The sequence below is a fragment of the Erinaceus europaeus genome, chromosome 6 (genome assembly GCF_950295315.1).
Source record: "Erinaceus europaeus chromosome 6, mEriEur2.1, whole genome shotgun sequence".
NCBI lineage: Eukaryota > Metazoa > Chordata > Mammalia > Eulipotyphla > Erinaceidae > Erinaceus > Erinaceus europaeus.
Genome location: NC_080167.1, coordinates 54,130,445 through 54,153,327, shown reverse-complemented (window position 1 = coordinate 54,153,327; position 22,883 = coordinate 54,130,445). Strand labels below are relative to the sequence as shown.

The 22,883-nt window shown below is 44.4% G+C and overlaps 1 protein-coding gene across 2 annotated transcripts in view; it reads left to right on the top strand.

The window, feature by feature from the left end:
• Positions 1-22,883, top strand: part of RSU1 (Ras suppressor protein 1) — a 148,435-nt gene that overhangs the window by 45,721 nt on the left and 79,831 nt on the right. For both annotated transcript variants that reach the window (XM_060192231.1, XM_007526187.3), the window contains 2 exons: positions 588-670; positions 939-1,053. In XM_060192231.1, coding sequence (XP_060048214.1) covers positions 588-670; positions 939-1,053 — 198 coding nt within the window. The remainder of the gene's footprint in view (positions 1-587; positions 671-938; positions 1,054-22,883) is intronic.

The window sequence follows — 22,883 nt, the reverse complement described above, 5'->3', positions numbered from 1 at the left end:
GAAGGGAGGGAGGGAGGGAGGGAGGGAGAAAGAAAGGAAGAGAGAAAAGAAGGAAGAAAGGAAGAAAAGAAAAGAAGGAAGGAAGAAAGAAGTAATAATAATGAGTCTGATTTTGGAAACCATGAGTTGAGATTATGGAATTCAACACCAAAGGGTCTTTTATTGTTCCTTTATTTTTAACCCAGTTTTGTTTCCAGGGGAGAGTCCTTTGGCCCTGAATATTGCTACAAGTGACACAATGACTTTTTTTTTCTTCACTTTGGATGTAAATGGGAATCGGAAGTCATAGGCGAAAAATAGCTACATCTCTTCTGAAAGTGTGTCTCCCCACTCCCTGCCAAAGGTGTGCCCTGCCCTTGTTAATTGCACCTGCTTTGTAGATATAGATGTTTTCCTGAGCTTCCCAGCTCCACAGCCAGCCAGTAAATCTAATTTTGACCTGCTTGTTATGATTGGGAGCTCCAGGTATGTCACAGGCTCCTCACCGAGCCTAGGTTATTAATCAAAGCTGACTCTCAGGTACTGATCTGGGCACCAACTGTTGGGTTCCACACCACCCTGTTTATATATCGCTATTTAATTTGCAGCCACCCTGCGTGCACTCTATCTAAGTGACAACGATTTCGAAGTCCTGCCACCCGATATTGGGAAGCTCACAAAGTTGCAGATAGTAAGTAATTTATCTAAATTCCACGAAAATCAATTCGCTTCTGCAGGCCCTTGTAGGAGTGAAATCAAGGCAATTTGGGCCGGAGGGAGGTTTGTTTCTGCAGGAATAAACCTTAGGACGTCTGCTGCTGTTTGTTGCTCATCTGCAGACACCTGCAAATAAATTGAAAGGAGGGAGCCTTCAAAGCAGAGAGGGCATGGGAGAGCTTCTGCTGAGCCCCACCTGATGTGATCGTTGTTTGACAAGACCCTTGTTTTCTTACATCTAGCTCAGCCTCAGGGATAATGACCTGATCTCGCTGCCCAAGGAAATCGGGGAGCTTACTCAGCTCAAGGAGCTCCACATTCAGGGGAACCGCCTGACCGTGCTGCCCCCAGAGCTAGGTAAGGGGGTTGGTGAAGGATCTTAGTTCCAGGTGTGATTAGTACTAAGAATCTGAATGCAGCCGTCTGGGCAGTCCTCTGTCCTCTTGGCATCTGTGCTACACGCAGGCAAGTTACCTCTGATGGTTCCTAGTAGCTTTTGTCATTGGATTGGCCCTCTTCCACACTGTGACCAGCTGTTCCTGCAGTGCCCAGGGTCCCGTCTTCCCCCTCCCCTCCCCCTCCTCCCTCCCTCTTCTCCACTCCAGGGGGAAGGTTTCTAGTAATCTTAGCTTCTGTCCATAATCACAAAAACCTGCAAGGACCCACTTCCAGCTTCCATTCACACCTTTTAGATGTTTTCCCTTCTCCATCTCACTCTTGCCCTCTTTTTTCCCTTTCCACACCATATCTGTACAAAGACCAAACCATCCCTACATATCCCACTTTTTCAAACCATCCCTACATACCCCATCATTTTTCCTCTTTTTACTTAGTAATGCTTTTGCTATTTTTGCTTTTTAAAAGTTCCGCATAAATTCTTGAATAAGCTGTTCAATTTCCTTGAATTATGTTATTAGGAAGTCAATGGGAATTCTACTGATTTTATAGATTGCAGACCATTGCTGAGAAGTCACAAGGATATGAGACTTCAAGAACTAAGGAGGGGACTGGTAGGGAGTGGAAGAGCTGGGTAGTATTGGGGCATATTATCCTGGGTCCTTGGTTTACTGAAATACTTCTATAAGTCCACCAGTCACACTTAAAGCAGAGACTGTGTACCCAACACAAGAATTTCAAAGTTAACTGGAAAAGTCTTTGGTGATTTGTTATATGAGATCTGCATTATTTCTTGTCTATTTCTATAGACAAAAGGTCTTTTTTATAGATTGCCTTGGTCAAGTCAACAATTAAGGAATCCCTGATGTTGAGTGCCAAATATTGGTGTTTAAAACAAAATGGAATGTTTTATAAAACGTCTCTTTTTGGTATTATCGGGGCCTTATGCTAGCACCATTTCGTCACTCCACACCAACTTCTTCATATGTAGATGTCAGAAAGAGAAATATTGAAAAAATTTTGGAAAATAAGAAAACACAAAGCAAAACTTAGGTTTGTTGTATTACACCAAAGTAGAAGACTCTCAAGTTGGAGTGGAGGCTTCAGGAATATAATGGCACCCCACTTACGGGATTCGAACATAGACCTCTGACTTCACATCTAGCGACTCAATCACTCACCCAGGCCCTTTAGCTGTGAAGGGGGAAGATTTCTAGTAACCTTAGCTCCTACTCATAATAAAGAAAACCTGCAACCACCCACTTCCTGGCTCCCGTGATACCTTTCACGTCTTTGCGCTTAGCCATCTCACTTTTGCCCTCTTTCCTCCCTTTCTACGACTTATCTCCACAAGGGCCAAACCATATCTACATACCCCACTTTCACTTGACCTGCGTGCCGACAGGATAGAATAAGACAGGTAGAAATTCCTCATCCCCTTCACCTACGAAGCCCCAAAACCTTTCCCTAAGCTCTCTCCCTGCACCTCCAGATGCACACACTCCACACCTTGACATCAAATTAACTCCACAGTCTTCTTCCAACACCAGTTGTCGACATCCCTTTCTACCACTAAGGACATAACATAGCAATTCCCCTTCTGCTTTTCCTCTTTCCTATCAACTACACACACGCATCACATACATACATCTGCAGGGGAAAAGTTTTGTGAGTGGTAAAACAGAACTACAGGTGTCATCTGTCTCTACCTCCCCCTTCCTCTCAATTTCTGGCTGTGTCAAATAAATAATGATAATAAAAATTAATAAAAAGTCAGGTGACTCCACAGAATCTGAATGCCTGTGTTTAGTTGTGCTCTTGAAATGGAATCCATTCTTGCCCTGCATTAGTTCTTGGGGCCTAAAAAGAGAAAACTATCCAGAAAAAGGTTACAAACTTGAGAGACTCATTTTTGCCATGGAAACAATAAGATGATACTAACATGTATTTTCAGAACACAAGCTTTCATTATTTTTTTTTTTCAAATGGAGAAACCCAGGAGAGGAGAATGTAATCACAGCAAACTGCTTAGCATGAACTGAGTAAGATCATATCAGAAGAACCAGGCTCAGAGTACTGTTTCTCCAAGACTGGAAATTCCACAGCCAGCTGGTGGCACACCCCAAACTGCACACATTATCACACATAAAGGCCTGCGTTCAAGCCCCTGTTCCTCTTGTCCTGAAGGGTGAACCTTTACAAGCAGTGAAGCAGTGTTGCAGGTGTCTCTTTTTCTCTTGACCTTTCTCCCTCCCTATTTCTCTCTGTTGCTATAAAAAAAGAAAAGAAAAGAAAAAGAAAAAGCCACCAGGAGCTGTGGAATCATCAACATTGAGGCACCAAGCCCCAGTGACTTGGGGCAACTTCCCCAGTTTGCAACCTGCAAGTGAACACACACACACACACACACACACACACACACACACACACACACACACACACACACACATATATCCCTTTCATTATCTACATTTCTTTATATTTCACTCATAAGTCTGGTTTGATTTCATAAGGAGCTTTAAGTACATGTGGGTAGCTATATTTGTTTGTATGTATTTGTGGAATGCTGGAGGGTGGGAGGAAGGTTGATGGGGGCATCTTTGTTAGCACATACTAGGTTTGGTTTTGTGAAATCAAAGGCTAAATACTATCTCAAAGACAAGTTGAAAGAGTCTTGGAAAGAGGAGTGTTTGTAGATAGGAAATGAGGCTGGACTGTTCTTAGAGGAGGCAATAGAAGGACAGTGGAAGAGCCAGACAGTTATGCTCCTTTAAAAGTAGGGTCTTGGTGGGGGTCGGGCGGTAGTGCAGCGGGTTAAGTGCACGTGGTGCAAAGTGCAAGGACCAGCGTAAGGATCCTGGTTTGAGCCCCCAGCTCCTCTCTGCAGGGGAGTCACCTCACAGATGGTGAAACAGGTCTGCAGGTGTTTCTTTCTCTCCCCCTCTCTGTCTTCCCCTCCTCTCTCCATTTCTCTATGTCCTATCCAACAATGAACACCATCAACAATAACAATAATAACTACAACAAGGCTACAACAAGGGCAACAAAGGGGGAAAAATGGCCTCCAGAAGCAGTGGATTCATGGCGCAGGCACTGAGCCCCAGCAATAACCCTGGAGGCAAAAACAAAAAAAGTAGAGTCTTGGGAGTCAGTGGTAGCGCAGCGGGTTAAGCGCATGTGGCAAGAAGCACAAGGACCGGCCCAAGGATCCGGTTTGAGCTGCGGCTCCCCACCTGCAGGGGGGGTCGCTTCACAGGCAGTGAAGCAGGTCTTCTCTCCATTTCTCTCTGCCCTATCCAACAACAGTAACATAAAGAACAACAACAACCATAAACAACAAGAGCAATGAAAGGGGAAAAACAGCCTTCAGGAGCAGTGGATTCATAGTACAGGGAATTCCTTGCTCCTCCTCCTCTGGCAGTGGCATCTCAGTCTCAGTACCTACCTGACCACCCATGTGGCTTCTCTTGGAAATAACCTCCAGCCCGGCAGCTGTATTGCTCAAGTAATGCTGCCTTCTGGGAAAGTTTCACCAGTCCATTTCCTTTGCCTTATACGCCTCCAGTTTCCCTCTGATTTCCTCAGCACTCAGAACTATGGCATTTGCACTGATTGTTACTTTCCCTGCTGCAAGATGACAGAGGTAACTGATTGTTGCCAGAGCATTGCTCATCTCCAACAGTTGGTGGCACTGGGGAGTGAATGTGGGGTATCTCACATTCAAGCCTTTGGTCAGCTCTGGCTTATCTTCCAGGGCTTCACTGGGTTTGGTGCCTACACTGTTCCACCTCTACTGGCAGACTTTTTTATTTTATTTTATTTTATTTTCCCAGATAGAATGGGAGGGAGGTGGAGAGCTACTATAATACTGCTTCCTTCATTGCTTGTGTAGCTTCCCGTTTGCATGGGGCACCTATGTGGTGACTGGGGCCTAGAATTAGGTCTTTGTGCTTGGAAAAGTATACACTCTGTGATGTGAGCCATCTCCTGGCCCCTAAGATGCCATGGTTTTAGTAAATGTGTTTAATCCCAAGTTCCTTGAGGAAGTAGATCTTCAGATGAGTCTAGTGGTTTTAAAGAGACCAGTTGTTGTCAGTTAGCACATAAACATCACAAAAGCAAGATGGGGGACATCTTTTCTCTGCTGTCTCCTTGGAACCTCCTACGTGCTGGACACATGATAGATGCTAAAGGAATATGCATAAAGTGAGGGAGTGAGCAGTGTTGGAAAGACTCCAAGGTGGCAGTTTGACTTCTGGATGAACCGTGCTGGCTGGAACTGAAACCACTACTCCTAGCAAGTGCAAAAGCCCCCTGTAGCCTTTAGCAGGGCTACCCTGTGGGGAAATACAGATAAAGAGCATCTCCAGAGAGGGGTGTCTGGCTAACGGAGCAGCAGTCACCATGCTTCACTCCTACTTTTCCAGCTCCTGTAGCTTTATTTATTTATTTATTTGAGAGACCAGAACACTGATTTAGCTTATGTGGTGAATGCACACTATCCACTAAGCCACCTGCCTCTCTTGCCCCTCCTATAGCTCCATTGTTTTCTGTAAAGCTCAGAAGAATTCACATTGACTTTAAGGGTAACTCCACACTTGCATTCCTGGAATGATAAGGTGTCACTGGAAGCACACTATGGAATCAAGAAATTATGACTGCTGTGTGTGTGTGTGTGTGTGTGTGTATACCAAAATTAAGCTCCTAAAAAGACATTTATCATCTGGAGACATATTGTAGTAATACCAAAATATATTCCTAATTTTTCCTTTGAAAGCAGTTCTAGGGAATAAAAAGTCTTTATCAATTTGGAATTTTGGCTTGAATTATATTACATGCTCTCACATTTTATTTCTGGGTTAATATGCCTTTTGTCAGACTTCACACACAAAAAATAGTGTACCCTTTTTCTTTGATTCCCATGGTCTTTGCGGATAATCAGAAATGACTCCCCTCACATCTCCTCCATGGTATTTATTTATTTTTAAACAAGTCCAATTTATATATTTGGTTTCAGTGACTCTTTAGCCCTGTAAAATGCTTTATGTGTGGATTTTAAAAATGCTAAGTGAATTATATTTCTGCCTGGTGAGTTATTGCTTTAAAGGGGGTAGGGAGTTGCAACACATAAAATGCTTCCATTCTGTATTGTAAATTTCAGGAAGTCCAATGTCAGGTTCACAGTGATTGAACTTGTGCATCAATCTATGTTAACAGCAGCTGGGGAAGCATGCCACTGTTCACAGCCGGCCATCCTTTGATTTAATAGGACACTAAATGTATTCTTGCCCTGGGAGAAATGCTGGCAATACTGAGATTCCAGATTTAATTTTTTTTTATTCCAGAGGCCTATCTGTAAATACAGTTCCTAGCCCCTGAACAGAAAAATAATCCTCCATTTATGGAACAGCTCCCTCAAAACATCTCCTATCTGTTATGTTTTTTTCTATATAAAAAGTAAACAATACAGTGTACAGTGAGTCAGGCTTCCATGTTATTTCATGTTGGAGTTTCTTTGGGGCTTCTCATGATGGAGGAGGACTCATGTAGGAAGATATCAAAAACAGAAGAATTAATTGCAGACCCTAGCTAGTTAAACCTTGTCACAGCTCCTAATGAGCCAGCCTCTCTTGTACACATTTTTTAGACTTTTCTAGAATCACTCATGTTCTTGGTTCCCATAGTTGACTATCTCCCATATGATTGTGCTTCTGTGAAATTTCCAAAAGTAAAGGAATGTCCACCTGTCATGATGGATTAGGACCTGCCTTAATGACTTCATGTGAACTAAGTCACCTCCATAAAGATCCTGTCTCCCAGACAGTCACATCCTGGGGTGCTGGGAGTTAGACCCTCCCTCCACATGAATCGTTTGAAGAGATGACACAGTTTATCTCAGAGTAGCAGCCATTTCTCTTGTCTATTTGTAAATGCGATGTCCCTTGAAACCGTTTTATTGTTCCCCAACTTATCCAGTCTCTTTTATTGTGCAGCAGTAGGTAAAATTCCCCCATAGCTATCATTTTTCTTCAAGAATCATTGGCCCTTTAGTACAGATTATGCAAAACCTATAGAACATCTCATGGTTTTCACATGAGAAGTTTTGGTTATAATAGGGAGAATTTTAGGAAGCTCCCAGATCTGTTCACAGGCCCTTCAGTGGAAAATTCCTACCCCAGATAGCTCTTGTAATCATGGATTCTCAGTTCTTATTACTGACCGCTATGGATGTCATTTATGTGTATCTCCCAGACTTCCCTCTAAATCACATGCAAGTAAAGAACAATGACCAAGCCCTGGCTACATGGATGGATTGTGAATGAAGTTATAGCTACAGGAAGAGAAAAGAAATCCATCCTTCATTGGGCCAGTTATCTTTCAAGTCTAGTTCATAGAATGCAATGGTAGGTGGTCATATATAAACTTTAAAGAGGTTTTGGCTTTTTCCCCCTTGCATTTAAAAGGTTATGTGCTACAATATTGAGACAAATAAATCATGATTCACTACAACAACAGCCATGGCAGTCAGTTATATAAATTGCCAGTGAAGCACTAAATCTGTCACTTTGTGTTCTGACCACTTAACAGCTGGAATAGGGTTGGGAAAGAAGGCTGAGTGGAAACAAAAGAAGCAAAGACTACATGGCAGGCGCAATTAGCAAGATCAATGGTTGGTGTTAAAGGTCCACTGTTTGGTAACTTCACCTGACCCAAGTGAAAGCAATTGCTCTCCCAATGCCAAGGCCAACTACAAATCCACCATAAAAGGATGCAGAAGAGAAGCAAGTTGCCTCACTTTACATCTTGGGGAATTTGACTGTGTTTCCAGGACACTGACTGAAAGATCTCTTCCTTCATGATTTTCATTGATACTAGAACTAGAATGTTAGTTCACTCCGTATGCTCCCCCCCATTCTAGGGATTTTATTCATAATGCCTTGAGAAATAAGACTGCAAGTTTTCTCTTGCCATATTCTTACTAGAGACATAGATAAGTGGATTTCAAGCCCATGAGATCAATCACATGCCTCACTAAATGTTTTTTCCATTTGTTAAAGTTGTGTGATTTTCATGACATCTTCAGCTGATCAACCTCTAAACTGTAAAAGATGCTACTTCCTAACACTGACCTTGGTAATATTAGCAGACTCACCAGCAAGTTATGAAAGCAGCCTGTACACAGAACACTTGGCAGTTGAGGACCGAGGACTCCCTGCTGGGCACTAGACTAATTTTACTGAGATAAAAATGGCATATCTTTACATACTTTGAGGTGTACAGCATAGTCATTCAGTGTGTGTACTTCGAATTGAACTCAGTAAGTCTAGTTGACATCCATACTTGCTGTTCCTTCATAATTATACTCTTGCTCTTCCCCTGCTTCTTCAGCAAAAAAATAAATAAGTAAATTCTGTCTAGCATGCTCGTTTCCTGTTGCTGCTGTGACAGATCAGTGTATTTTATTCTCTCTTTGGAGGTTGACAGTCACTATTAGAAATCTAGGTGCCTGTAGGGTGGGCTTTTTGGGAGGAGGTGCTATCCTTTTTCAGCTTCAGGTGATGGTTCTTGATCCTGGGTCTGTGTCCTGGATCTTCAGTGACTAACTCCTCCCCACCCCTCTTAGCAGGACCTGTGACATCAGTCCCAGTCCCCTGGGCTGCCTATCTCAGGACCCTCCATTTCGTCACTCCTGCAAAGCTGTGGTGTTGTATAAGCTGGTATTTATGGTTCCCAGATCGGGGCTTGAAGATATTTGGGAGGCGGTTACTCATCTCTCTCCTGTGGTAATACACACAAGGGCTGCATGAGGCAGCTTCATTCACGAAAGTCCTTCCTTTCCTCACTTCTGGGATCCCCACTTCTCCTCCTCCAGAGTCATGTCCGCTGCCTGCCTGCATGTGTGCTGCCTGACGCCAGGAGCCTCCTTCCTCGAGGTTGAGGGCTCTGGGTTTGCTAAGGGTGTAGGTGTTGGCACGACTCCTTTCTTGTTCATTTCTTTGGATGGGGAAGAAGCACTTACCCCCTTCACCTTGCATTTCGGTCTCTGACTCAGCTTTTGACACAAGACAGTTTTGAATTTGGAGACTTGGGTGACGTGTGTAGAGTAGCCAGGGCTTCTTTTAGTGGCTGTAGTCATTTCTTTCCCACGCTTCTCCGAGTGTCCTCCTCTCCAGAGAACGAGTAGGTTCCTTGTCCTGCATCTTAGACTTGTGTCCCTGAGTAATCATGAGAGGGCTTGTCCGAAAGATTCGCAAAATGCCAACCACAGGAGCTCTTTAAAATCTGCCCCCTCAGAGAATGCACCTCTTCCTTATTTGCAGTTTTGAAAGCCTAAATTTTTACCAGGACTGGGGGCCCTGATTTCATTCGCTCTTTTTCAGAGATGCCAGCTGGGTGTTGAAGTTGGTCCAGTATTGTCACTTTGCTTCAGATAATCTGTGAAGGTGGTGGTGGTGGGTTGGCTCCACAGCAATGTATGGCAGAAACTCTCCCTGCTCCCCCTACATCCCCCCCCCCTCCCTGGCATCCGCCTGGTTGCCTTGGTACCTGTTCCCAAGGGCTGTCTGCAGTGGAATCTGCTTGTTGAAATAGCACGACTTGTCAGCTAAAAGTAGCAGTCATTAGCACACTGCCGCCTGGCTAGTGGTGTCTCAGATACCCATTTCAGATTTTTCTTATTTTTATCACTTTACTGGTAATGTTTACTCATCTCACCACTGGAGACTGCAGGGCTGGCCTCACAGTGCGGATGGGGAGTGACAATGGCACACACAGAAAAAAAGTCAGTTCTCTATAAGAGTCTGCTAAAATCTCTACCCCCACCCAAACGGTGACCTGAATTGGACATTTGTGGGGGGTTTTGAGAGATGGGGAACTTGGAAATTCTAGCTCTGTTGTTACCCTGCATGATCGGGAGAACCTAGAAGTTTCTGGCTGTAATTGGCAGTTGGGCAGCCTTCTGTTGTGACAAAGGAAAATGAACTCCATGATTCTTGCCAGCTTGTTTTAGGACTTAAATTGGCCTTTTTGTATGACTGTGAATTTGCCAACAATGCATATTTATTTACCTCAGAAAGAATAGGGTGTATGTTAAGTTTAATACCAAAGTTGAGTCTTCATGCTTTGTGAGAACCTGTGTCCATTCAAGTTATCTGCTCCACATAATTGTTCTCCAGAATGTATCCAGGTGGAACACTGTCACTCCAGCCACCCAGACAAGTGGACCCTGACGTCCAAGGCCACTGCCACTGCCAGTGACGGGAGAGCAGCTTGCCTACCCCATCATGGTGGCAGTGCATGAGAGCCACAGAAGAGCAGCCCGGCTTGGGAAGGCCCAGCATTAATTAGTTACTTGTAGCTCTGCCCTCATTAACACCATGCTCATTGTTAGAAAATTTAGTCTTGATAACAGGGAGCTAAGTGTAGTCATTCTAGTCTGCTGTTCTGTTTACTAGACAGTCAGATTATGTGCACATCTTCTCCCTGTAAGTCCTGTTTGGTCCTGAAGGGTCTCCACTGACCTTGGGGCTCATGGCTCCCTTGGTCCAGTGGTTCTAGGACAGAAGTGATGGGATGGAGATATATTTATTGCATTTTTACACCTTTCTTCTGGTGGAATAGGGAGATGGGGATGGGAAAGATGGTAAATGAACAGGACAGAACTTACTTGTTCCAGCTAATTCTGTTTGAAAAATAATACTGTTACTATCATAAAACAACTTTACTCACTAAAAAACGGAAGTATTTAGAAAGCTCAAAAATCCACCCCGAATCTCACCCTCTTGAAATAGCAATGATGCTACTCCTAGGAAACTACTGCCCCTTGTGGCTTCCTTCCTCTTTTCCTCCCTTCCTCTCTTCCTTGCTTCCTCCCTGTCTCCGTTTTTTCCTTCTCTGCTTTCTCTTTCTTTTTAATGAAGGTGGAAAGAAATGGAGAGAGAGAGGGAAAGGAAAGGAGAGCAGTAGCACTGCTCTACTGCTCTTGAAGCTTCTCTCCTGTAGGTAGACTGGAGGTTTGAACCTGGGTCTGAGTATGGTAATGAGTGCACATACTCCCTGTGCACTAGAGTACCTAAATTTCTGTTTCTGAGTTGCCCACAAATGGTAGCATGTAAGGTGTGTTCTGGCAGCTTTCACTCAGTGCTGTGCTTTGAGATCTGCCCATTATCTGTGCACATAGCTATGCATTCTTCCTTTTCTGTACTTCCGAGGTATGGATAACCTTGGTGCCAGTTCCTTGGAGCTCTGTACTTGCTTTCACTTTGCAGAAGTTGCCTTGTGGAAGGAAAGACTCAGGTCCTTGGGGCACCACTATGATGACTCTCACATTCTGCCTCCACCTTCTCAGTCAGCACAGCTGCTGCCCTGACATTCTATCTGCTCCTCTATGGCGGACTGCCTGCAGAGTAGCACTTCTGTGGAGGTACCCACTGCCTCCCCTTTCTTCTGGAAAAGCCTGAATGTTAGCACTTCAACCCAGGTCTCACTTGATGGGGTTTATGGGCTTATAAAAATCCATCATGGAGCCAGGAGACCACTCACCCCTTAGAACACACACCTTATCGTGTAGGAGGGCCTGGGTTCAAGCTCCAGCATAGGGACAGCTGCATGGACAGTGGAGCACTGCTGTGCTGTCTCTTTTCTCTCCTTGTCTTTCTGTCCCACTCTTTCTTTCAATCTCAAAAATTAGAGAATAGAGGGGGCTGGGTGGTAGTGCACTGGGTTAAGTGCACGTGGTGCAAAGTGCAAGGACAGATGTAAGGATCCCAGTTCAAGCCCCCGGCTCACCACCTGTAAGGGAGTTGCTTCACAAGTGGTAAGGGAGTCACTTTACAATCGGTGAAGCAGGTCTGCGGGTGTCTTGTCTTTCTCCTTCTCTGTCTTCCCTTCCTCTCTGCATTTCTCTCTGTCCTATCCAATAACAATGACATCAATCACAACAACTATAATACTACAACAATAAAACAACAAGGGCAACAAAAAGGAATAAATAAATAAATATTTTTTAAAATAATGCTTATATTTAAAAAAAGGATCCTAGTTCAAGCCCTCAGCTCCCCACCTGCAGGGGGGTTGCTTCACAAGTGGTGAAGCAGTTCTGCAGGTATCTCTTTCTCTCCTTCTCTCTGTCTTCCCCATCTCTCAATTTCTCTCTATCCTATCCAACAACAACAGTTATAACAGCAATAACAATAACAACCACAAAAAGGGCAACAAAGAGGGAAAAATAGCCTTCAGGAGCAGTGGATTCGTAATGCTGGCACTGAGCCCCAGCGATAACCCTGGTGGCAAAAAAAAAAATTAATTAATTAATAGAAAAATTCATCCTAGGAGGCTGCTTGGCAGTATTGTGCATATGCAGTGGCCTGGGTTCGTTCCCTGACACTGCAGTAAATATATACCTACCATGTTTGACTTCTAAGGGTTACATGTCAGGCACTGGCGTTCTAACCCTTTTTGGTCTCCGTTTCCCTGGATCCAGCTCATTTGTCATAGCTTGTGACAGAAAGTGGTGTCTTGTTTTCACTTGTCTCATTTAAGAAAGCATTCCCTCCCTTCTCCCAATGGACTTGAAAGGAAGGGAGTATATAAACATGCTTTCATCCATCCTGCTGAACTGGATGCTCATATATTGTATTGGGAATAAGTGCTAAAAGTGAGATCTGAGGCTAATAATGCAGATTCGCCAACATGGAAAATTCGTGCTCACCTCCCAGTTTCCTGTCAGTGCATGCCATCAGGGAGGGGGATGTTCTCTGCCAGCCTCACCCCTATTGTGCCCTCCACCCACTGTGCCTGCTGGCCTCTCTGTTCTGTCCTGCTTTGCTTTAGCCCTGGCACCTGCCAGCCTCAAAGAAGCTCCCCATTCTTCTCGGAGGCTGGTACTCTCCATAGAGTGCTTTAACCAGAGGGGGTAAATTATAGCATGAGGCCAGCTTTCTGCTCCTTTATAGGTTTTTAATATCAGGGAATGGAGAATTATTATATGCTGCCTTCCAGTATGGGCTTAATATTCTCATTCATCATCAAAAAAGCATCTGAAAGCTGCCATTGAGCGCTTGCTTGGATGCTTCATGGCGCTGTAGTGAGGTGCTTTCTGTTCTGTGGGGTGTGATTTGGTGCCAACATGGCTGCCGCCTAAAGATGGAGCCGGGACTTTTCCAGAAGAGCAGCTCCCCTGAATGAATAGAGGCTGTTTTTGGGTTTAGAGAGATGAATTTCTTATGAGGAAATATCCTTAGTCATGGTTGAAGATCAGAATGCTGGGGAGAACATAGAGAGAAATTTAGCCTTTCTGTCTGATTGTCACCAACGTGTCATTGTGCTAGCACAGCTCTGGAAAACAAATGCAATGGCATATGAAATAGCTTCTGTAGTCAGTGTGAGATCTGCCATTTCATGGTGCCCATGCTTAAGTACAAGCACACAGGTGAAAGAAGATAGTAACAGGATTGGAGATACCTATCTCAGCGAGGTATAGAGCACAGGACTCACACCCCGCAGACATCCTGAGGGGCCTGGGTTCTATCTGGGCACTGCATATGCCACAGCCAAGCAGTGCTCTGTGTACTTATTAGAAATAAATAAATGGGGGCCGGGCGGTGGCGCACCTGGCTGAGCGCACGTTACAGTGCACAAGGACCTATGTTCAAGTCCAAGGTCCCCACCTGCAGGGGAAAAGCTTCACAAGTGGTGAAGCAGGGCTGCAGGTGTCTGTCTCTCTGTCTCTCTCTCTCCCTGTCTCTCTCTTTCTCTCTCTCTCTGCCTCCAGGGTATTGCTGGGGCTCCGTGCCTGCACTACGAATCTACTGTTCCTGGAGGCCATTTTTTCCATTTTGTTGCCCTTGTTGTTAACTTTGTTGTTGTCATTATTATTGTTGTCATTGCTGTTGTTGTTGTTGTTGGATAGGACAGAGAAATCAAGGGGGGCAGAGAGAGGGAGAGAAAGACAGATACCTGCAGATCTGCTTCACCACCTGTGAAGCAACCCCCACTACAGGTGGGGAGCCAGGGGCTCGAACCGGGGTCTTTACCCCGATCCTTGCACTTTGCACCATGTGTGCTTAACCCACTGTGCTACTGTCTGACCCCATCTCTCACCCTCTCTATCTCACCCTTCCTCTAGATTTCTGGCTGTCTCTATGCAATAAATAAATAAATATAATAAAAAAATAAAATAAAGAAATAAATGTAGGGGCTATGTAATGAATGTGAGAAATGTAATGCACACCTTGTTGAGCACACACTTTATAGTGTCCATGACTCAAGTTCAAGTCCTCAGTCCCCACCAGCAGGAGGCAAGCTTCATGAGTGGTGAAGCAGTGGTACAGGTGTTGCCCTCTTTCCTTCTCTATCCCCCCCAACCCCTCTCAATTCTCTGTCTCTAATCCAAAATAAATATTTTTTTAAAAAGATCTCCAAAAATAGTTTGTTTTTTTAAATGAGAGAGTTGTAGTTCTTGGAGGATTGTGTTTGCTATGTAATAGACTTCTTCATAAGTAAAGCATCACTTCATGACAAAATGTTAAGCAAAACCTGACAGAAGTTAAGGGAAGTTTTCTGAAGTGACTATAAAATGTATGGAGTTTTTTTGTTTGTTTGTTTGTTTACTTGTTTTTTTTTTAACTTCCTGGACATTGTTGTTGGGAATTCTGTGTGCTACTTTATATTGTGAAGTAGTCGTCAAGGATCACTTATGTAATTTGACCACTTTCAGAAGAAAAAGAATGAACATGTTGGTGATAGCAAGACTAAGACTAAGACTAAACATTCTTCATGAGGATCAAGTGTATCAGAAGAATCTGAAATTAGGGGATTAACAAGCTGAGATTTCAGGACTGACTGACACTGCTGTGTAGACAAGTAGCAATCTGAGGGCTCCATTAGAAGTGCCAGTGCCTGGAGCCTGGCCAGGACTTGGCTAATTTGAGCTCAGTTTGTTTCCTGCTCATAGATGAGCCTCTAGAACACCTTCACACTTTGAAGTTGGCTTAGTGTTTGTTGACTGTTTTTCCCCTGGAGTAGAGTATCATAGTACTTTCCTTTTTTGTTGTTTGTTACGGTGACAGCATTTCATATTTTTAACCCAAGACAGTTGGCTTTCCAAAAATACTAGAAGCAGATTCATGTTGTAATCCTCTTCACCCAAATCCCAAATTGTGGAAGATCTCCCTTCTCCTCTCTGTTATAGTTAGTGCTTTTGCATCTGTTAGGGCTGGTGGATTATCTAAGAATGTCCTTGTGAGCAGTGTAGACTGTTATCCCTTGAATTACTTACTCTTATGCAGCTACTTTGCTTAACTTACTTTACTGTTAAAATTTTCATTGTGTTAATTTGTATCACTGGCCTGTACTTAACTCTGGAACAGGACACAATAGAACGTTCTTTGTTTTTGTTTGGAATATTTATGTACCTGGCTTTGCTTATACTAAAAAAAAAAAAAGTTTTATATAAAAGTAAAAACTTTTTTTTTCTGCTGCAGTATATAGTTTTTACTTTTACTGTATTTTATTTTCTAGAACTAAAGTGCAAGTTCTTTTAAATGATCATTGTTTCTTTCTATTGTTTCTCACTTATGAGCTATTTGTTAAGCTTGTAAACATGTTTCATCAAAATTGATCATTAAGATACAACTGAAAAGCATTTGGCATTTTTTAAAGCGTGAGTCATCTTGAGTTCACTGGAGGTTAACTTCACCCTGTTGCAGTTTTTCCCCGAGACGTGAATCTGTGTCACTCACAATCCTTAATTATCCTAGTACATATTTTATCTAATATAATATCTGCACTTGTACCCTGCCAGCCTCTGCACCATGGCACTAAAGTAATAAAATTGTAAGCTCTGGGGTGCCAAGCAAAGCTGAAACAAGCTATTTTTACATATAACTTAAGTTTAGGTTCTCCATGATAGGTTGATCCCTTACTTAACCTTTAATAAAATTGGATTCAGTGGTATTTATATATAAATAAAATAATAAAGTTAATTTTGTTCTGTACTTCCATATGAGCAAGTGCCTGGTAATACAGTGACAACGATACTTAAACTTCTCTATTAGTCCTCTGGCCTGAAGCCTCATCTTTCTCTTTCAGCAACTGGTTTTGAGGATAGACATTAAAAAGATACATTGTTGTCATTCGGGGGGGTGATTAAGATGATGATTATTCAGGTTATCTACTGATTAATTCATTTGATATATGCTTGACCTTAAATCTTCCAGAAAACTATTTTAGACATTGTCTTTTATGTAACTTGGACTTTCAAATTAAACGAAAAGCTGGACATACTTAAGACTCCTCCTTGCCTAAATCCTTCCCATGCTCTAAACTCCCCTTAAGGGGCAGAAACCCAGTTTATGTCAGATGCCTTTTCTGAAAATGTATTGGTGTCTTTCAGCATCATTGTGTTTGCTGGGTGGAGTGGGAGGGGTCTGTGATCAGGTCACATGGAGCTATTGTCTGCCTGTGAAGCAGTGGAGGGAGGTGATAGGAGATGGGGGTGAGTGAAGTCTCTCCTCCCCTTGTTCCCCTCCCCTCAACTTTGAGAGGCTGTTTGGAACATGCGAGACTGCCCCAAAGTCCTGGACATTGTGAAAGACAAGCCATGTGTTTCTCTGCACTACTAGAGAAAGCTCCATTGAGAGAGAGAGAGAGAGAGAGAGAGAAGAGGAGAGAGGAGAGAGAGAGAGAGAGAGAAGAGGAGAGAGGAGAGAGAGAGAGAGAGGAGAGAGAGGGAGGAGAGAGAGAGAGAGGAGAGAGAGAGAGAGAGAGGAGAGAGAGAGAGAGAGAGAGATGGACTGGGAGATATAGCTCACCTGACAGAGCTCATGAAGCCCCAAGTTTGATCCCCAGCACCACATGGATTGTACTGGAGGAGCGCCATGGATGGGGAACTACTGTGGTGTGTCTTTGTTTGTTTGTTTGTTTGTTTTTCTTTTAGTCTCCCTAGCCTCCTCTCTCCGAAACAGTAAAAATGGAAGGGGTTAAAAGAAAAAGGGAGTCGGGTGGTAGTGCAGCAGGTTAAGTGCATGTGACTCAGTGCTTGCCCTATGAATTCACTGCTCCCAGCAGCCATTCTCCCACTCCATTTTTTAAATGATAGAAACAAAGAGATATATCTAGGGCAATAAAGGGGAAAAGAAAGGAATAGTGGGTGACACCTGCAGCCAGCTCCACTACTCATAAAGTTTCCCCCTGCAGGTGAAAACTGGGGGCTCGAACCTGGGTCCCAGCACACAGCAACTTGTGTACTTTACCAGTTGTCCCACTCCCCAAACCCCTCCTAAAGCTGTTAATTTCTACTGAAACTTACCCTTCTAATCCTATCTTCTCTTCACCTTACTTGGACTCTGTGAGTTTTGTTGAAAGGGTGTCAAACTTCGTAAGCAATGGACTGTAGGGTTGTGAGGATAAGCCTGTGAACATTGGGTGCTAGGGATTATTTAAGGTCTACAAGGCCTTCGTGGAAGTGGTAAACAAATCCTGTCTGTAGTATTGCACTTCACTGAAGTCACATTCCTAATATAAAGTCTTGCTAGGGAGGAAATTGTTGAATGGAGCTGGGCTTGGAGGTTAGTCGCTAAACTAGCTGGTGCATATGTTATCGTCAAGACTGCCCCAGATCTATTTAATTTAAACAGCTTTGGTGAAGGTTATGATCCTAAAATAAATTATCTGAAGGAAAGTTTTAAAGACATTAATCAGTGACAGCTCTCTGGAGTCTCCAGAGTAACTAGGCCTCCCTTGCTGTTGATATTCTTTTTTCCCAGGTGGTCTGAGGGTGCCTTCAGCTCAGCACCCCAGAATTAGCACGAGGATGATAGTGTAGACCCCTCACTGCACCCCTGAGCCCCACCCATGGGTGGTGCAGCAGACTGCTCCTACTTAGAAATCTTTCAGTTTTCTAAGAAATGGAATGATAGGGGAGTCGGGCTGTAGCGCAGCGGGTTAAGCGCAGATGGTGCAAAGCGCAAGGACTGGTGTAAGGATCCCGGTTCAAGCCCCAGGCTCCCCACCTGCAGGGGAGTTGCTTCACAGGTGGTGAAGCAGGTCTGCAGGTGTCTATCTTTCTCTCCTCTCTGTCTTCCCCTCCTCTCTCCATTTCTCTCTGTCCTATCCAACAACAACGACATCAATAATGACTACAACATTAAAACAGCAAGGGCAACAAAAGGGAATAAATAAATAAATATTTAAAAAAAAGAAAACTTAAAAAAAAAAGAAATGGAATAATTAGTGCTCTCAACATTGAAGCCTAGTTTGGATCGCAGACTTTTTTCCCCCCTTCATGGTTATTGCTAGGCTATTTATTTATTTATTTATTTATTTTTACCACTTTACTGGACATAAAGAAATTGAGAAAGGAGGGGGAGATGATGAGGGAGGGGAAAAGACAGACACCTGCAGACCTGCTTTGCTGCTTGTGAAGAGTCTCCCCTGCAGGTGGCGAGAGAGCTGGGGACTCAAAGCTAGATCATTGTGCAGGCCCTTGCACTTTGTATTATGTGTGCTTAACTGGGTGCACCAGTGTCTGGCCCTGATCACAGACTTTCTATTTTAAAAAATGACCTACTTTTTGGGGTGTGGGGTGCAGTTTACCAGCATCCACATAAATCAGATGCTGCCAGGGTTGGAACCTTTGGGAAGAGTACCCCCATCAAGCCATCTCTATTAAAATTACCCTCTCCCCTTATTTGTGATCAAGACTACCAGTTTATTTGAGCAGGTCTCGTAAAGCAGCAGTATGCTAGGCATGTTAAATGAATGAAATACATGCTTCTTTTTTTTTTTTTTAAAGTATCACCGGGAAGACTCCACAGATAGTTGCCAGCCTGACAGTGTGGCCTCAGATTCCCCAGAGAATAAACCTGAGGCCTGTCATGAGCCATCACAGCTTCTTTGATTGCATTGCTGATGTGTGGAGAGCAGCCGCAGAGGTTTGCCTCCCTGCCCACTGAGGTTGCAGACCACCCTCCCTGCCCTGGGTGGTGCCCTTTTAAATACAGCTCAGTCCTTTGTTCTGATTCATGAGCGTCCTGTATTCTGAATATGGTTTTGGCAATTTCCTTTCAGTGCATTTTATTCTTTTTAAAAGGAATTGCACAAAGGATCTACACTGATGGAATCTGGAAATCTCACAAGATGACACACCCCATTTACCGTTTCTTTTGTTGCCTCCAGTCCTTGTCCAGGAAAGCAGCATCAACATTTGGAGATCCATTCAGGTCTTCTCTTTCTTTGCCACACAGACATTTCTTTACACACACAGGAATTCTTTCTTCAAAAATGAAATCAGAACAAGCTTGGTATAATATTTTGTTCATTTTTTTTTATTAGTAGTAGACCTCATGCTACGTCAGTGCCTACCAATAAATATGTCTATTCATCACCTATTCATTTACGTCTAGTTATGTTATCTAGAGCACTGCCTACTCTGGGTTTTGGTGGTGCATGTGGTTAAATCCGGGCCCTCTGACCCTTAGACATGAAAGTCAGTTGCATAATCCATCTCCCCAGCCTTGCATTCAGTTTAGTAATAGCTAATGCTCTGTGTAGGGCTTTAGCAGACAGCATTCTTCTCACCTGTTGATAAGCAGGCTCATTGTTTCCGGTGTTGACTGCAGGCATTTTGTGCTACAATGTAAACAGCTGCTATAAAGCCCTTAGTATGATTTACCATTCAGGAAAGTGCATTACTTAGGAAGAAAGAACGCATGAATGAACCATCCTCGGCCATGATCTGTGACAATGTCCACCTATAATTAGTAGTCTGGTACATAGCACTAGGATCTAGAGATTTATGTGTAGGATCTCTATCTATCTATCTATCTATCTATCTATCTATCTATCTATCTATCTATCTATATCTGGAAGAGCCCTGAAAGTCGCTTTCATTTTGTGTTGGAGCCATTTGTGGTTCACTACTGTGTGTGTGGATTCCCTGCAGAGCAGAGGTGATTTTTCAGCTGTCATCATGTCCCATCTAGACCCCTTCAAGAGCGAATCAATTACCTGGGCTGGGGCGAACCTAGTGAAGTAATGACAGACTGCCCAATCATCCACACTTTGCTAGCTCCCCCTTGTCAGTCCATAGCCGGAGACTGTTATGAGTGAAGGGGCCTAGCTTTCAGAGTACTTTAATTTCAGAAGAGCTCCCTGATATTTTTGGAATTAGAGAGGAAGGGGACACTGCTTGGCTGACATGAAAAATTTGCTCCCATTCCCTCACATTGCTTCATCTGCAATAAATAGTGTCATTTGCCACATGTTTCAGGATTTCTGAGAACTCTGGAAGAATTCTGAACTGTGTGATTATGAAAACAGCCCATTTCCCTAAGTGAAAACGAGCATGCCTATTAATGGGGCCGAAATGGCCTCTTGCATTCAATCACATTGATATCGAACAAGGAGAATGAATGCTTGTTCTGCATGATTTAGTGTCTACCAAATTATAGTCGCACAGCCAGGCTTACTGTACTGGGGGGCTTGGAAGGGGGGGCACAACATATGTGGTCCTTTCACAGGTAATAAAATGGGAAATCCTATTTGCAATTGCAGAATAAGCCTGTGAGTGATGTATGATGTTCATCCTGGCACCAGGCAGAGTCACCGCTAGTCACAACACGGGTGGGCCTCCCCTGTGGCCGGGGGGCCTCCCTACTGAGGGGCAGGCAGAGGGGAGGTCTGTCTGGGAGCCAGCCAGCATGTCTGGTGCGGCCCCACTTTCTAGCTTATTAGATCCTCTTTGTCACAGTGCTTAATCCTGCTGCCTGCTCCTTGTTAGAACACTGCCGGAGTGCCGCTCAGCCTTCTAATAAAGGAGCCGGGTGAGGGCCCTAACTAGAAGCACTGGAGCGTGCGGCAGCAAGGGCGCCAGCAGCCTGACTGACAGTGGGCTAGACGCTGCCTGCATGTGATTACCTCAAAGAGAGCTTCACCTCCTACCTCCCACAATGAGCTCTGCTGGGGCACCGGGAACTTGTTGCAAGGCCCAGATGAGACGGTGTCATCCCTTCCTACACAGGAAGGGATGCTCTGATTACACTGAACCCACTTTGGAAAGACTGCAGAGGGAGTCTGGCCAGCCGGGAGGTAGAGGGTGGGCTGGGAGGGTCGCAGCCTGGGTGCACAGGGGAGCCCAGAAAGGAAATCTTATACTTGGCCTGCCTCATGGGATTCTGCCTCTGTCCATTGCAGTTGCTCCTCTCTCCAGGGTGGCCGTGAAGCTCACTTTGTCCACACACACTGCCACTGTCACCCCAGTGAACCAGTTATTCGTTTGTCATGGGCTCCCCATTTCTGGAGCTCTCTGAAGCACCAGCAGATGGTTTGATATGGAACTAAACTGGTGCCGGTGAGGCAGAGGGCCCCAGGACCTGGCTCTGCCCCCTCCTGTGACCCTGACTCTGTACCCCAACTTTCAGGCCTCTATGTCAGCTCTCCATTCCCCTCTAGGGGAGTCTGGCTGGCTGTTGCCCAGTCTCCTCCTTGCTCCACTTAACAGATGTCATTAATGTTCCCCAGTGCCTCCTCTGTCCTCTGTGACAGCTCTCCAATAGAGACATTGCTGGGGACTGACAGGTCTCCAGGGGAGGGGGTGAGGCTTCCAACAAAAGTGGCCAGGGAACAAGGCTGACCTTTCCTGGGCTTATTCCCCTAGGCCTGCTTCTAAGCATGGCAACCAGGGAGCTTGGAGCTTAGCCCCTGACTGTGAGAGCAGCCACTAACATACTGCAGGCTTATTCTTAAGAACCGAGAGGGGCTACCAAGAGACTGTCTGCTGCTCAAGGTGGGCAGTGGTAGAGTGCAGGCTCTTCTTGCCCATGGAAACATGCACTTGTGGTCAAGGCTAGTCCACAGTGCCCTGCTCCTAGCATTCCTGTGCTGCTGGGTTAGGGGCAAACCATGGACCTTGGGCATGGGGACTTGTGATGAGTGTTTTTCCTCTCACTGTTCCCTGGAAGACCCCTGAACAAATTTGTCAGTGCTGGGATTTACCTCTAGGCTCCTTCTTCTCTGATCCACTTTGCTCAAGATCCTGAAAACGCTGTGTGATGAGGGCTATGGAGATGGCTCAGTGTTAGAGCACAGGACTGGAATGCCAAAGGTCCCACATTTGATCCCTGGCACTGCCAAGTGTCAGAATTGAACAGTGCCCTGCTCTCTCTTTCTCCCTTCCCCCAATCTGTCTGTCTCTCATAAACATAAAGAGATAAAGTTTTAATTTGTTATTGTTTGCTGTCAGAGTCTTCATTGGGTTTTGCTCCTGTGTACCCCTCCCCAGGGTACTGTTAATTTTTAAGATAGAGGTGATAGACACCACATCACCACCCTACCACTCATGGAACTTCCCCTGTGCAGGTGTCCCACATGGTGACTAAGGGCTCAAGTCAGGTCTTTGCGCATGACCGAGGTGGGCTCTCTCCCAGCTCCAAGAAAACAATCTTTAAAAAAATACCATGTGATAAGAAAACAGTCTTTCTCCATGGATGGCTGCCCACCCACTTCTTTCTATGTTTTTCTTCCAAAAATGTCCATGATCCTCCCCTAAATCAGCGACTGGAAAGGAGAGAGGTCCAGTTGCGTTTGCTCATAGCAATATGGAGATATGATGAAGTGATGAAACTCTGCCCCTTGCGGACTCACTATCTTCTCCTCGGGGGGTGACCAGTTTGAGGCAGAAGGGGTGGGGAGGGTTAGGGTGCAGTAAGCATAGGCATGGAGATCCCCATTGCTTTGAAATTGGTTCGCTTCCATATGTCATTTTTGCTTTTCTTGGCTTTTTAAAAATTTTA